The sequence below is a fragment of the Monodon monoceros genome, unplaced genomic scaffold, assembly GCF_005190385.1.
Source record: "Monodon monoceros isolate NGI ecotype Baffin Bay Population unplaced genomic scaffold, NGI_Narwhal_1 Super_Scaffold_5, whole genome shotgun sequence".
Classification (NCBI taxonomy): Eukaryota; Metazoa; Chordata; class Mammalia; order Artiodactyla; family Monodontidae; genus Monodon; species Monodon monoceros.
In genome coordinates, this window is record NW_021703782.1 from 114681803 (window position 1) to 114696746 (window position 14944).

The window sequence follows — 14944 nt, forward strand, 5'->3', positions numbered from 1 at the left end:
TTGAATGCCCAGACCGGGATTTGGGACTCGCCCTCTTGAGTGTGGGCGTAGCTGAAGGCAGCAGTCCCTGGGGCTGCCGCTGCTGGTGGGGTCGTCACGGGTGCTCCGGGGAGGAGAATAGCCTCGAACAATCGAGACCGTGATGGGGCTGGGGAGCGGAGGGCCCAAGGGCTGTGAACAGGGCCCTGTGCTAGCACCTGCCACCCGTTACTCCCTCCCTCCCTCTCTGCGTCTTTGTGCCTTGTCCTTTCCTTTTGCAGTAAACGTTCTTCTTCCGAGAAATTCCAAGGGGATCTCAGCCAAGCAGAGGGGGAAGGGATCCTGCCCACGCCTGGGGAGGGGAGGTAGAGGTGGAGGGAGCGCCCGGGAACGGGTGGAGGGAGCCTGAGCCGGAGAGGGCTGGCGCGCGCTGGCGAGCAGGGCGCCGGCTGGCCAGGGGGGCCCAGGACGGCCCGGGACGGTGACCCGGCACTGGCCCTGAGCCCCAGGCGCCTGAGTCCTTGAGTCTCCAGCCTCCCCCGCCCCCCCGCGTGGCCCCCGCCCCGGCTCCGCCCCGCCCCTCGCGCGGGGTCCGTGTCTGCGGCTGCGTTCCCCGAAAGACAAGGCTGCACCCGGCTTCCCTTCCACAGGGAGACCGAAGGGCACCTCTCCCCGCGCCGCCCGCGCTTCCCGGAGCCCCGGAGTCGCGACACCCCAGGGATGTGAGTGCGCCCACGACCTGAGGCCCGCGCTCCACGCTTAGATCCGCGGTGAGAGCTGAGGCTCGCACGGGGAGGCGAGGGGAGGAGGCTCCGCGCAGGGTTCCCGGTCCCCCCCCCCCGCCCGGGGTGGGGTGGGGGCGAGGCGCCCGCCCTTCCCCCCATTGGCAGGTACTGTCCACTCGCATCTTGTCCTGCCCTTTCCTCTCCGGACGCACCTATCGCTCCCCAGGGATAAGACGCGCCTCCCGACCCACCCTCCTACCCACAGGTGCGGAGCGTGGGGTGCGGGCCTTTCGAGCTGTCACCCTGCCGGAGAGGGCAGACCTATTTTCCTCGGGGGGGATGCAGTGATGGTGGATGCTCTGGGGGATGGGCTGGGGGTGGGGCTTTGAGAGCTCCCAGACGACCCCTGGCCCTGGATTCCAGGGAGGAGGTTGCGTTAGGATGCCAGAAAAGGGGAGGGTCCTTCGAGCTGGGCCGGGACTTGGTCTCCTGATCGAGGCTTCTCCCTGCCAGGCCTGTGCCCCAGACGACCCCAGCCTGCAGCCCCCGCGCCTTCCTGAGGCCCGCCTGGAGCATGTTGCCTGCGGCCATGAAGGGCCTCGGCCTGGTGCTGCTGGCCGCTCTGCTGTGCTCTGGCCCCGGTGAGTCTGGGGGCGGCTGGCGGGGGTAGGCCAGGTCGCCTGAGAGCCTGTATGAGGCAGCTCCGGAGAGAACCAGGTGTGGGGCGGCCATTCTCTGACGATGCCCATCAGACACACACCCCCTCCGGAACCCAGCGACCCCAGCCCAGCGCTCGCCTGTGTGGCCCCTGCTGGCGCTGCCCCAGCTCCAGCCGCCCGGGTCTCTCCTGGCTCCTGAGGGCATGGGTCCTTTTCCTCCTGGGCCCTGGTCCAGCGGCTGCTCCCGGCTTAGTGCTGGCTTGCTTGTGTTCCATCTCTTCTCAGAGCCCCACCTGGCCTCCCATCAAGTCCTGTTTGGTTCTTCCTCCACCGGAACCAACTAGACTCTGGGGGGATGTGTGTGAGGGGGTAGGAGTGTGCCGGAGGGCGCCATAGGTGTGATACTTGTGGCTATGTGTGCACGCACCGTGCGTGTGTGTGGGGCCTGGGGGGGGGGCATAGGGGTTTCCGGAGTCCCAGTGGTGGCACCCTCACCCCACCCTGCCCAAAGGCACACAGGTCGTCCCAGCCTGTCCTCCGGGTGCTAGTTTGTCCTGGTCACTCCTGGTCAAGGAGTGCCGGCCTCCTACAGCTGCATGGTTCTCCTAGGACATGCAGCGAGGCAGGTGGGGAGGACGCAAGGGGCTGGCTGGCTTGGACCCCTGTCCCTCTGGTCATCCTCCTCTCTGTGCCCTGCCCAGCTCATGGCCTGTGGTGCCAGGACTGCACGCTGACCACCAACTCCAGTCATTGCACCCCGAAGCAGTGCCAGCCGGCAGACACGGTGTGTGCCAGTGTCCGGATCACAGATCCCAGTAGCAGTAAGTCAGGCTCCGGCCTGGGGCGGGGAGGGGTCGGCGGTGTCATCGGAGTCCCTCTGGCCTCGGGCGAGAGCATGGGTCTGGGGGCAGGGCACTGCCCTGCTGTGTGACAGTCAGCAGACGCCTGACCCTCTCTGGCCCTTCTGTGGCCCTTTTCACGTAGCTGGGGACAGTGTGGGTGGATTGAAGCCTCACTTCTGTTGTTCTGGGGTCCTGAGCTGACCTGGAGGGTCCCTGGCTTGGGTCCTGGGCACCAGGCAGAAAGGGCCCTGTGGGGCTCGAATCCCAGGCTCCCCTCCCTCCTCCCCAGGCAGGAAGGATCATTCTGTGAACAAGATGTGTGCCTCGTCCTGTGACTTCGTGAAGCGGCACTTTTTCTCAGACTATCTGATGGGCTTCATTAACTCTGGGATCTTGAAAGTAGATGTGGACTGCTGTGAGAAGGATTTGTGCAACGGGGTGGCGCTGGCGGGGCGCAGCTCCTGGGCCCTGGCGGGGGGACTCCTGCTCGGCCTGGGGCCCACCCTCCTCTGGGCTGGGCCCTGAGGTCCCTTCCCTCCCGCAGAGCTTCTGAACTCGTCCCGCCAGACCTGAGCCTGTGGCTGCCCCCTCCGCAGCCTGGCCTGGCTGAAGCTGGGGGCAGCCTTGGCCTGTCCACAGTCTGTGGCCCCCGCCCCTCCCTGTCTCTCCACCAGCTCCAAGTCCCAGCCAGCAGGACATCTCCAGGAATCAGGCGTCCAGCAGGAGGCTGGGACCCCGGGCCTCGGAGGGGAAACCAGGCTGAGCCAGGCCCCGCCCGACAGCCTGGCTGTGAGGGCATCCTCTACAGAGAAGTAAAGTCACTTCTGAGTCCAGAGACCCGGGCCTGAGCCTGGGTGGGGATTTTTTTTTTGGCGGGGGGTGGTTCCTGGCAGAGAAAGGGCAGGGGGCGGGGGCAGGGAGGGCAACGTTCGTCCCCTGGGGGCTGTGGTGTGGAGATGCCAGGGGACCGTGGGCCTGGTAAAGTTTGGGAACAGCCTGAGGGGCGGTGAGAGTTGAGATGAGCAAAGTCACAGGGTGGGCCTGAGGGCGAGGCCTTGCAACGGTGTGTGCACACACCGGGGACGGGGCCGTGCCCAGACTCACACCTACGCCCGCAGAGGGCACACTCCTCACCCACACCACGCTCTCACGTCATCACGTGCTCGTGCCCACAGGTGCCACACACGCCCCCGCTGACACGTTCGCGTCACAGCAGACCCTGAACCGGTGTGCCCCAGCGCAGGCAGGTCCACATAGGTCCACATGTGCGTGCGCACGGGAGCATACAGACATGCCCGTGTGTAGGTCTCCAGAGCTCTCTCCCCGCTGGGTGGTGATCAGCTGCCCTGAGAGCTGTCGGGGCCCCTTCAGGCTCACACGCGGACCTCGAGGTCCCAGACCCAGAAGCAGGCACACCCCCGCCTCCACCCTGAGCTGGGCGCCGCTGTGGGTAGGGTCTTGAAGGCCAGTCCCCTGACCAGGGGATGGTATGGCACAGATGGCCTGGGTGCTTCCCGTGGGAGGAGGCTGACCGTGGAGGTCAACCTGAGGCTGCTGCTGCTTTCCTGGCCCTTCCTGCTCCAGCAGTGAGCCCTCAGTTAGCCCCTGCAACCCTGAGTCCAGCCCAGCCTCCACACCCACTGGCCATGAGGCTCATCTTGTGGCCTAGGCTCACCACGGGACGCTCGGCGGCCACTCCAGGCTTTCTCGGCCAGTTCTTCTTCATCCCTCTGTGGCTGACCCAGCCCAAGGTCACTCCTGGGTCCTGGACTCCCTGGAATGAACGATACTTCCTCTCAGAGCTGGCCTTGGCATTCCTCCCTGGGCTCCTCTTCCAGAGTGATGGAGAGGGGTCTGGAGGTCCTGGGCGAGTGAACCAGTGGGGAGAGTGGGGTCACTGGAGACTGGTATCAACTTCCTGCTGGTGGAAATGGCCAAGGGACTTGTCGGAGGGTGGTCTCCCACTCTGTTTTAAGTTTGCTGTGCTGCTCTGCGATGTACCGCCCCCCCCCCCACAAACCTCAGTAAAGCGTGCTATCCACAGTGTGCGTCTGCTGCTTTTGGACCGTGGGACCGGGTGCTGCTGGCGGATGACCTGGAAGACCCGTGCAGAGAACCTTGGGGATTCGGAGGAGGCCGGGAGCCAGGAGATCGGGAGCAATGGGAGGCCTGGAGGTGTTGGGAGGATGTGGACGGGCCACCCCAGGGGCATGGGGTTCAAACCAACTTTTACGTCAGTCTTTGCTAAATTTGTTATTTGAGGGAAGTGTTTAAAACACAAAAAGGCGTGAAGTTCTCCCAGGTCTTTTTTTTTTTTTTTGCTGTACGCGGGCCTCTCAGTGTTGTGGCCTCTCCCGCTGCGGAGCACAGGCTGCAGACGCACAGGCTCAGCGGTCATGGCTCACGGGCCCAGCCGCTCCGCAGCATGTGGGATCTTCCCGGACCGGGCCCTGCACTGGCAGGCGGACTCTCAACCACTGCGCCACCAGGGAAGCCCTCTCCCAGCTCTTTTAAGATACACGATTAGGATGGACGGAGGGGCTTACGGCAGTATGGCCCAGATAACGCGGCCTCGACACCTCAGCTCCCGTTTCCAAGCAGCCAGAGCTGAATGTGTGCCCCGGCCTTCGCGAGCTGCTGCAGAAGGATCGAAGCCCACGGTCCGTGTGACGTGCTCGGCTCCTAGGCACACGCATAGCTCTGATAGGCCAGGGTGCCATGGCCTCCTTTTCTGAACCATTCATCAAGGACACTTTCCTGGGTCAGGACGTCTAGACGGGCCTTTCAGTGTCAGCTGCTGAGTATCTTTTGGACCAGGACTCATTCAGCTTCCCCTTGTCAGTGGGCACGGAGGTGCCTTCAGTGGTTTTCATCAGCAGTCCTGCCGTGACCGTCCTGGTCCTCATATGGTTATGGGGTCAGGCAATTATCTGTCACATCGATTCTGAGACAGGGGCAGCTGAGCCAGAGAGGACATAGACTTAACAATGAAATGGGTGCTCAGAAAAGGCCGTGTTGGGCTCCCCTGGTGGCGCAGTGGTTAAGAATCCGCCTGCCAATGCAAGGGACACGGGTTCGAGCCCTGGTCCGGGAAGATCCCACATGCCGCGGAGCAACTAAGCCCGTGCGCCACAGCTACCGAGCCCGCGCACCTAGAGCCCGTGCTCCGCAACAAGAGAAGCCACCGCAATAAAAAACCTGCGCCCCGCAGTGAAGAGTAGCCCCCACTCGCCGCAGCTAGAGAAAGCCCACGTAGCAACAAAGACCCAACGCAGCCAAAAATAAATTAAAAAAAAAAAAGGCCGTGTCAAGCTGCAGTCACACCAGCTCCGTCCACATCACTCCCAGAGGGTGTTCTTCAGCTCTAGGACTTTTTGCCAGTCTGGCCGGTAGCATCTTACTCTGAGTGCTACTGAAGAGGTGATTAATGAGGTTAGATGTCCCAAGTGTTTGTCAGCCACTTGTGTTTCTTCTGTGACTGTCCAATGGCATCCTTAGCCCATCCTTCTATCGTGGCGTTTGTCTTTCCTTATGATTTGCAAGACCCCTTTGTGTGTTACGGAAACAGTCTTTCCCGTGGTGTATGTTTTGCAAATATTTCCTTGCGTCTTTGTTTTTGGTGTGTCACCGTACATATGCATGTTCTCGAGTTTCATGTGGTCAAATCTAATTGTTCTTTTATGGTTTCTGGGTTTCAGGTCTTAGGAGAACGTCCTCCACCCTTATCTGAGGAAAACAGTTTCTGTATTTTCTTCTAATATTGTCACAGATTTGGCCACCACATTCAGCGATCCAGTCCACCTGGAGTTCATTATGTGGCAGAAGGCAGGGACCTCTTCCAAACACATGGCCAGTTTTTCTCAATGCCATTTGTTAAACAACCCGTCTTTCCCTGGTGACTTAAGCACCACCTTGATAACAGGAGGCATTTCTACACGTGTGTGTGTTTCAGGTCTGCTACCCTTGGGGACACCCTCCCTACTTTGGGTCTCACCCAGCTGCTTGACTCCAGCCAAGTTTCAGCAGTTGATGAGGTGAGAGCCCGTCTTGCTCTTCTTTCAATTTTTTAAAAAATTTATTTATCTATTTATTTTTGGCTGTGTCGGGTCTTTGTTGCTGCGTGCGGGCTTTCTCTAGCTGCGGCGAGCGGGGGCTACTCTTCGCTGCGGTGCGCAGGCTTCTCATTGCAGTGGCGTCTCTTCTTGTGGAGCACGGGCTCTAGGCACACGGGCTTAAGTAGTTGCAGCACACAGGCTCAGTAGTTGCGGCTCACGGGCTTAGTTGCTCTGCGGTATGTGGGATCCTCCGGGACCAGGGATCAAACCCGTGTCCCCTGCAATGGCAGGTGGATTCTCAACCACTGCGCCACCAGGGAGGCCCTGCTCTTCTTTTTAAAAGACTCTTGCCACTTCTCACAGCTTTTTCTTACCTATGAATTTTAGAACCCACTTGTCTAGTTCCAGAACAACACTCTCAGGGTTTTGACTGGACTTTCACTCATTTGGGGATGAAGTTGGGGAAGGAAGAGGTCTTCCCTGTTGGAAGTTCCCACTCAGAACCTCCATGGATCTCACCATTTGCTTGGTCCCTCCATCCAAGTTCATCATTTTCTTCGTGTGGCTCTTGTATCTTCCTTGCTATATTTATTGCTAAGCAATCTATAGTTTCTGTGGTGTCATAAGTGGGATTTGATCCCCTCCCCTTTTCATTCACAGTCATTTTTAGTGTGGTGAGCTGACATTTTCTTTGTGACGTTCGTTCCAGAAGTACCTGTCCCCACTGGACCCCCATTTCAGTAGGATGACGAGGGAAGGGGTTGAGGGGTCCATAGGGGCTGTCAGATGGTTGGCCTCCATGTTTCCAAAATCCTCAACCCCTTGTGCCACGGGCTTCTCTGAGACAGATGTCAAGACGGAGCGAGTCTAAGGAGAAGCGCTTCAAAACACTTCCAGATGCGGTGTTGGAGGAAACTCCCGAAGGTGAAGAAGTGGTGCCCCTGGGCGGAGGGGCTTGGAAGGAGCGGAGAGTGGGCTGGGTCCCAGAGAGAAGCTCCTGAAGGGTGATGCCTCAGAGCGGGATGAGCAAGAGCGGCTGCAGGTGGGCCACAGACAGCCCCACGCCTGCCATTTGGGCGAGTGCTGGGACTGAAGCCTGGAGACAAGGTGGGGTGATTTGTGCAGCCGTGTGCCTTGGTGGGTGTGTGAGGACCAGATGGGCTGAGGGGTACCGTAGCAGATGCACCCACCAATCCTGACTGGACGCAGCCCTGGGAAAGACGACGTGGCCAAGACAGTTGGGTCTCCGCCACCTGGCAGAATGGATCTCAGGAGAGAAATCGTTACAGAAAGATTAAAGTTATGCCCCTTGTTTGCCTGAGGTTGGGGCTGTGTTCACACACTTGAGTGTATCAGCAAGAGCCCACCTGAGTCCGAAGGGCCTCAGAAGGGACTCTGTTGGGAGGATGCGGGGAGCTACTCCTGGCGGCAGAGCTGGTGGGCCGGGCATTGCCCCTCGCCCCCATGGCGCTCTCTGGGGGTGTCGCCAGGATGCATCTCCCTGGCAGAACCAAAGTCATACAGCGACACCCTAGAGGCCTGGAGGCTGCAGAGTGAGGTTTCTGAATCCCAGAAAAGTGGGGTTCACAATGCAGGGACTATCAACTTGCTGTAGAGGGTGCTGGGATGGTTTGGGGTAGCCACGTACAGCGCTGCAACTAGAGCAGGGAAGGCTACTCATTTTCCAATGCGTATGTCCCTAAATTCTATCACCATCAGAATCTCTTAAATTTTCAAGGCATATTATCAGATAATCTGCAAGTGAAGATGATTTTGACTGTGCTTTCCCAATATTTTTATTGCTTATTTAGTTTTGGTTTCTATTGCTTTAGCTGGGACCTGCAAAACATGGTTGAATAATGACAGTGATCCAGGGCCTCTGTGTTAATGGAAGGTCTTTCTTGTTGTACGTTGAATTGATGTTTGCTTTTGGATTTGAAAATCAGTCTTAATTCAGCTCAGATTCTTTTATTTATTTGTACTTCAATTAGATTTTTTTTATTAGGAATGGCTGATGAATTTAAAAGAAATACCCTTCACCATCTGTTGATGGAACCACGTTCCCTCATTTAATTAGTAGTTAGTGCAGTGGGTTCTCTCGTCCCATGCCCTGATGGTGCTTGTGACACGAACAAACCCCAGTAGGTCACGGTGTAGTGTTCTTTTAAACCATTGCCAGATTGAAACCGCCAACATTTGCATCGTGTGACAGTTGCATCAGATTCAGGGCTGAGATTTGTCACTGGTTTGCCTTCGAACCTCTTTGTCGGAGGTAAGCTCAGGATTTCGGCAGCCTCACAGAACACACAGGCCATTTCCCACCACCCACGCTCTGCAGCCATCTGCTACTGGGGGTCTGTGGGGTTCATCTTCTCCAGCGCCCCCTCGCTGGAGCTGGGGGGCCTCTGGCGCTGGCCCAGGGGAGTTGCAGGATGGCCGGTGCTCTGAGCCCCTCCCTCACTCCCTGCCTGCTGGGCCTGTCCCTCTCAGAGCATCTGTCCGTCTCCTCCCCACTTGCACTTGATAGCGGTCTTATTATGCCCGCTCGACACCTAGGAAGCAGACTTGGAAGAGGTAAGATGCTGACGTACCGAAACCTTCGCTGGATCCACAGGAAATGCCTGGATTCTGGCACCTACTTGCTGTGTGATTTGGGCCAAGTTCTGCTTCCCCTCTGAGCCTGTCTCTGTGTCTGTGAGGTGGGGACACACCCAGCTCACAGGGGGTTTGCACATGGAGGAGGGGCTGAGCCTAGAAGCCAGGCCTCTGGCCCCTTTTGTTCCAGCTGGCAGAATGCTAGTGGTGGAAGTGTGGGGACGTGGGAGGATGAGCACGCCCCTCGGTTCCCTCCTTAGGGCTTGAGGCTTCCCCGACCCCTCCCCTGTTCCGTCCAAGCCCCTTCCAGACTTCAGGGCTCTTAGGCAAGGCCCTCCTGGTACACCTTCCCTGACGGCATCTCCCCCACCCTCCCTCCTGGCCTGTTCTCCCAGTCCCCTGAGGATGCCCCTGATCCGGTTTCAATCTCATCTCTCTCCCACCCTTCCTGTCCCCTGCCTGTGTCTCCTCCTCCTTCCTCGGGTCCCAGGGCACAGCTGGCAGTGCAGCCCTGCACACGGCACATGTTGGTAACTGTTGGTGAATAGCGATGAGCTGGACAGAACCCCCAGCTCCCCCTGCTTCTTCATGCTCTACAGCAGAGACTTTTATGTGTGATGTTTCCAGGTACCTCTTACCTTCACCCAACAGTGCAAAGGTCCAAAGGTCCTTGAGTTTTAGGTAGCTGGTGGGAGGAGAGTGGTAACTCCCCTCCCCCCCTCCCCCCAGGCAGGTAAGGAAGCGAAGTAGGTGCAGGAAACCCCTCTCCAACCTGTGAGCTTCCCAGGCCGCGGCTCTGGGCACCAGTTCTGAAACCCCAGCAGAATTCCTTCAGGTGAGGGTTCCAATGCGGACGCCCAGGCCCTGTGCACAGAAATCCCTATTCCAAGTGCCCCAGGAATGTGCACCACCCGCCCCGCCACGATAAGGAGCTGGCACCCCCTGGGAGAGCCAAGACAGGAGCTGAGCACTTCATGCGCTTATTTATTCCTTGCACTCCTTTTGGGAGCCAGGTGCTAGGCTCTAGGCCTTGGGGATAGAGCCGGAAGCAAGATAAGTGAGATGGCCCGGGCCTGCCTCTGCAGAGGGTGTCAGGGGTGTTGGAGAGCGAGGCCCCAGCGCTCGCTTCCTTACCCTTCCTGGAGGGGCAGCATGGGGCCCCAGTCCTGGGATTAGGTGAGGGGCTCCTCCATAGCTAATACGTTCACGTCAGTAACACAGGTGAGAAATGTGCCCCCTCCCCCGCCTGTCTGCCCAGCGCTCCTCTGGGTCCATTCAAGGTGTCTTTATGCAAATACAGGGTCCTCTTCTCCTTGTGTTTTCATGCCTTGATATGTCACCCCGAGGAGCCGTGCAGTTGTCTCTGGGGGAGAGGGAGCCCCACGTTCCTTCTCACAATGCACTGCGTCCCGGACAGACCCCAGCTCCGTGCTGTGCCCTCGGCCTCCACTCACGCCCGTGGAGGCTGCCCTTCGTGTGCTCCTGTCCCCATGCCATGATGTGTCACCAGCGAGTATCTCTGGGGAACTAACGCCAGGGTTGGCCTTGCTGGGCCTTTGTCACTGACGGGTGTGGCCATCCTTCCTGCCTGAGGGATGGTGCCAGCCCCACTCCCACCAGCTAGATGTGTAGTCGAGGGCAGAGTTCATACTTCCAGAGAGTTCTTCACTCATCCATTCTCTCTGCTGGTGGTTTGTGCATTTGTCCCCAAGACACACAAAGAGGACGAGTCACAGTGAAGGGATCCGAGTGAGGAGAGGGAGCCACAGAGCTGGAGCTGGATCTTTCTCGATTCACCACCCACCGACACCGCCATTGAGAGCTGGTAATTTTGCTGAATGAATGAGTAAAATAAAAAATGAGTGAATAAGGGATGAGGAGTGACAGTTGGATAAGTCAAGAATTGTGAATTGATGAGAAGAGGGCTTCTTGAATGTGGAGGGGCCGTGTGTGGCAGAGCAAGTCTCCCCTGGGGCTGCCCCCAGGGTCAGCCTCCCTACCAGTCCCGCTGCCCTGATGTCCCTGGGCTGAGAGGAAAACATGGGGGTCCCTGCTCCATCCCTCCAGAGCACAGGGGTCTCATCCCCTAACTTGGGACCCTGGGCTAGCATATGGCTCCAGCTAGGCAGCAAGACAGACAGACTTCAAGATGGACAGAAAGACAGGCATTTGCCTTCCTGAGTTGATCCAGGGGAGGCCTCAAAGGGCAGGGCTGGTCCATCCGAGGGAACACAGCTGGGAAGAAGACTTCAAGATTAGCTAATCAGAAATCAAGTGATTCTTTGTGACTGTCCCCCAGTGTTCCCTGCAGTAATCACCATGGTTACCATGCCTCCAAATCCCCTGAGTCTTTTTGCAGAGCCCTCCTGCTGAAGCCAAGCGTTCCATTTCTACTTTGCGGAGGTTTGCCAGGGCCAAGGAGAGTTCTCAGACCTGCAAAGACACGCACCAACCTCAGGGAGCCTGCACACAGGGGAGAGGTCCAGCTTCCGCAGTTACCAGGGAGATGCGGATCTCAGACGCAGAGTTGTAGCCCTCAGATTAGCAGACGTCCAATCCCTGAGGAAGCCCACGTGCACCGCCCGGGTCTCTTGCTCCTCGAAGGTTGGAGACTCTCTAGAACAGCTGCCAGGAAAAACAGCCTGTCGTAGTCTTGGAGTTGAATATTCTGCTTCCCGTAACCAAGCCATCTCCTTCTGGCACATCACCCAGTGAAACATCTCGATTGTGTGTACCAGGAGAATGTGTATGGTCGCACTGTTCACAGGAGCAGAAATCCTGAAGCACCCCAAATGCCCACCAACAGGAAAGTGGGTTGATGAGGTGTGATGGGGTATTATACAGTGGCCGCTACAAATGAGCGAGTGTTACAAAACGACATGGACCCACGTTAGCAAAGTGAGCTTGAGTAGATAAGTCCCAGTAGATCACATAAAGCTGATATGCATACATACGTTACTTTATACTGTTGTTTTATATGGATGTGATAGAAACTGTTGCTTTATAGATAATAAGACTCTATACCATCTATCATTTATCCATCTTTATCATCATTATCTATCTACTACCATCCATCCATCCATCACCTGTCACCTGTCATCTAGCATCCCGTCTGGAGCAGAAGAAGAGTGAGCTCAAGATTCCAGAATCTGATGCTGCTGCCCTAGGATGGGGAGGTGGGGGCACACAGGGGGCCTTAGGGCATTGAGAAGGGTCCCGCAGGGAGCAGTAAAGTATCATCAAAGTGTTAGTCTTCCTGTTGGTTGGTGAGTTCATGGAAGGTTGTTACATTATTGTGAAGAAAGGAACGAGGGCTGTGTAAGGGACCAACGATGAGTGGGTACCACAGACCAAAGACCATGAGTAAAATTCGATTTTATGCACCTGAAGTATCAGAAATACCCCCAAATGGGAGAAAACAGAGCACCCCCCTCAACACTTGTGTCTGTGCCCTGCACCTCACACTGTGAACGCGTGAACCCGAGAACAGCCACAGGAAGGCTCTTCTGGACGTGCCTGCTCTGGGCAGGAGGACGGCAGGGTCTGAGGGGCCCTGGGCCTGCAGAGGTTCAGGGGTAGAGGCGGGGATGGGAGACGGGGCCCTGAACTGAGGCAGCAGGGACCACCGATATGAGGGCAGCTGGCCTCGGAGATGGGCTCTGGGGACATATATGCCCGAGTTCCCCCTGAGGTGATGCTTGCTGTAGGAGTTTCCAGGAGCTGCCGTAACAAAGCACCACAAATGAGGTGGCTTGAAGCAACAGAAATCCCCCCACGGTTCTGGAGGCCAGAATCTGAAATCAAGGTGTGCCAGGGCCCTGTTCCCTTTGAGGCTTTCAGGGAGGATCCTTCCCGCCTCTTCTAGCTTCTGGGGGGATCCTGGTTGTCATTGGCTTGTGGACACATCACTCCCATCTCTGCTGCCTCTTCACATGGCCCTCCCTGTGTCTGTGTGCCCTTCCTCTGTCTCTTATAAAGACTCTCTCATCAGATTTAGGATCTGCCCTAATCCAGTATGGGCCCACCTCAATCTTTACCTTAACTGCACCTGCAAAGACCCTGTTTCCAAATTAGGTCACATTCTGAGGTTCCTCTTGGGGACCGCATGTGCCGGTTCTGAGCTGTGTCCTGTGCGCTCTGAGGCAACCCTCGACTTCACACCTGGAATCAGGCTGCATCTGCTCCTGCTAATCCAGGGGGCTGTGCACCTGCCTGTGGGGACCAGGAGGATGGGCAGCGAGGAGAGGGCGGAGTAGCCGAAGGCTCCGGGGAACTGCAGAAAATTCAGATTTCTGTGGCTGTGAAGCACTTGGTGGTTGAAGGGAACGTGTCTTGGAGACGTGTCTGGCGTTGAAGCCACAAAGCGAGTTTTACACTGTCCTGTGTTTCTGTGATGCGGACGGAGTGGCCTTCGTACGGTGAGTCCAGCGGGCTGCACCCGCAGGAAGCTCCTTATTTGTGAAACTGACGTGTGATGACTGTCCTGCTCTCCATCTTGTGCTCTCCGCCATCCTACCGGGGTCCCATCAGAGAACTCAAACCAACGTTACTTATTGGTTGTAATAATTCTTGTTTTGTAAATTTAAAAGCCATCTCTATCACCCCCATAACTCCCAACCTCAAAGTTATCCCTAATCCCTTTCTTTCTCATACCTTACTTTCAGCTGTGCCCAATCCCAGATATTCCCTCTTTTTTTTTTTTGCGGTACGCGGGCCTCTCACTGTTGTGGCCTCTTCCGTTGTGGAGCACAGGCTCCCGGACGCGCAGGCTCAGCGGCCATGGCTCACGGGCTCTGCTGCTCCGCGGCATGTGGGATCTTCCCGGACCGGGGCATGAACCCGTGTCCCCTGCATTGGCAGGCGGATTCTTAACCACGGCACACCAAAGAAGTCCTGGAAGCACTGAGTCTTAACCACTGGAACACGAGGGAGGTCCTGCACCATTTTAAGTTGACCAATTTTTAAAAATATAAGTTGGGTTTAAAAAGAAAACTTTATACATTACCACCATAAATGAAAAACATTGTTAAAACAAAAGCTAACCTTAAAAATACAGGCAGGGCTTCCCTGGTAGCGCAGTGGTTGGGAGTCCGCCTGCCGATGCAGGGGACGCGGGTTCGTGCCCCGGTCTGGGAAGATCCCACATGCCGCGGAGCGGCTGGGCCCGTGAGCCATGGCCGCTGAGCCTGCGCGTCCGGAACCTGTGCTCCAAGACAGGAAAGACCACGACAGTGAGGGGCCCGCGTACGGCAAAAAAAAAAAAAAGATGAGCTAGAGAACCGGGGTGGAGAGCTCCGTTAGTCCTTGGGGCCTCCCCTGCCAGCCCCTGCATTGGGGCATCGAGCAGCTGAATGGTTGCTTTCTTCTTGATCGCTCAGTTTTCTTAATAGTTGCCCAAAGATGATCAAAACTTCCAGCGAGAAATGGCGTGTTTAGTTGGGAAGAGTCCCGATGGTCAGTGTGTGCACAGGGTCCCTTCTAGCCCGGGCTCGGTGGGATGTGCTTGATTCCCCAAGGGTAGAGTGAACTCACTCCTGCACGCCCAGGGGAGGGAGTGCTGCCAGGACTCAGGCCAGCCTGCCCTCCAGCTTCATTACACTTTTATCCTCAGCCCCAATGATTTTTTGAAGATTTTATGTGTGTCAATGGGAGCATTTAATTCTGTGTGATTTTCAAAGGCCATATACACTTCTTTTCCTGTCCAATCAGTTTTCAAAGGTAGTCAACCCGGGTTTCAAATCAGCCTCCCCAGGTATTTTCTCATCCTGGGGTCACTGTCAGTATCAGCCTGGTTTTTTTCTCTCATTTAATTCTATTAATACATTTATAAACACTTCGTTACACCATGCAACTGTGGCAGAGAGATGAAAATAACGTTTGTTACGTGACACTTAAAATGACAGCCTCATTTCCTTCCTTTGCAGCTGAAACGACCTTCATGTACGTTCCCCATGATCCCAGTAGCTTGGTGCTGACGGGAGGCTGCTGTTCACTTCATTCCGCTCTCCTTCTGGCCTGTGGACACAACCGTGTCCCAGGTGGCAGCACAGGTATCTGCAGATTCGGGCTCCAGGTGTCCTTACGTGACG

At 56.8% G+C, this 14944-nt stretch overlaps 1 protein-coding gene across 1 annotated transcript; it reads left to right on the forward strand.

Annotated features, from left to right (window-relative positions):
• Positions 1–922: 922 nt before the first annotated feature.
• LY6H (lymphocyte antigen 6 family member H) lies at positions 923–3034 on the forward strand. Its single transcript, XM_029203356.1, has 4 exons — positions 923–969; positions 1218–1345; positions 2065–2184; positions 2495–3034. Exons 2-4 carry the CDS (start codon positions 1279–1281, stop codon positions 2728–2730), a joined length of 423 nt encoding a protein of 140 aa, XP_029059189.1. The 5' UTR covers positions 923–969; positions 1218–1278; the 3' UTR covers positions 2731–3034.
• The last annotated feature ends 11910 nt before the right edge of the window (positions 3035–14944 follow it).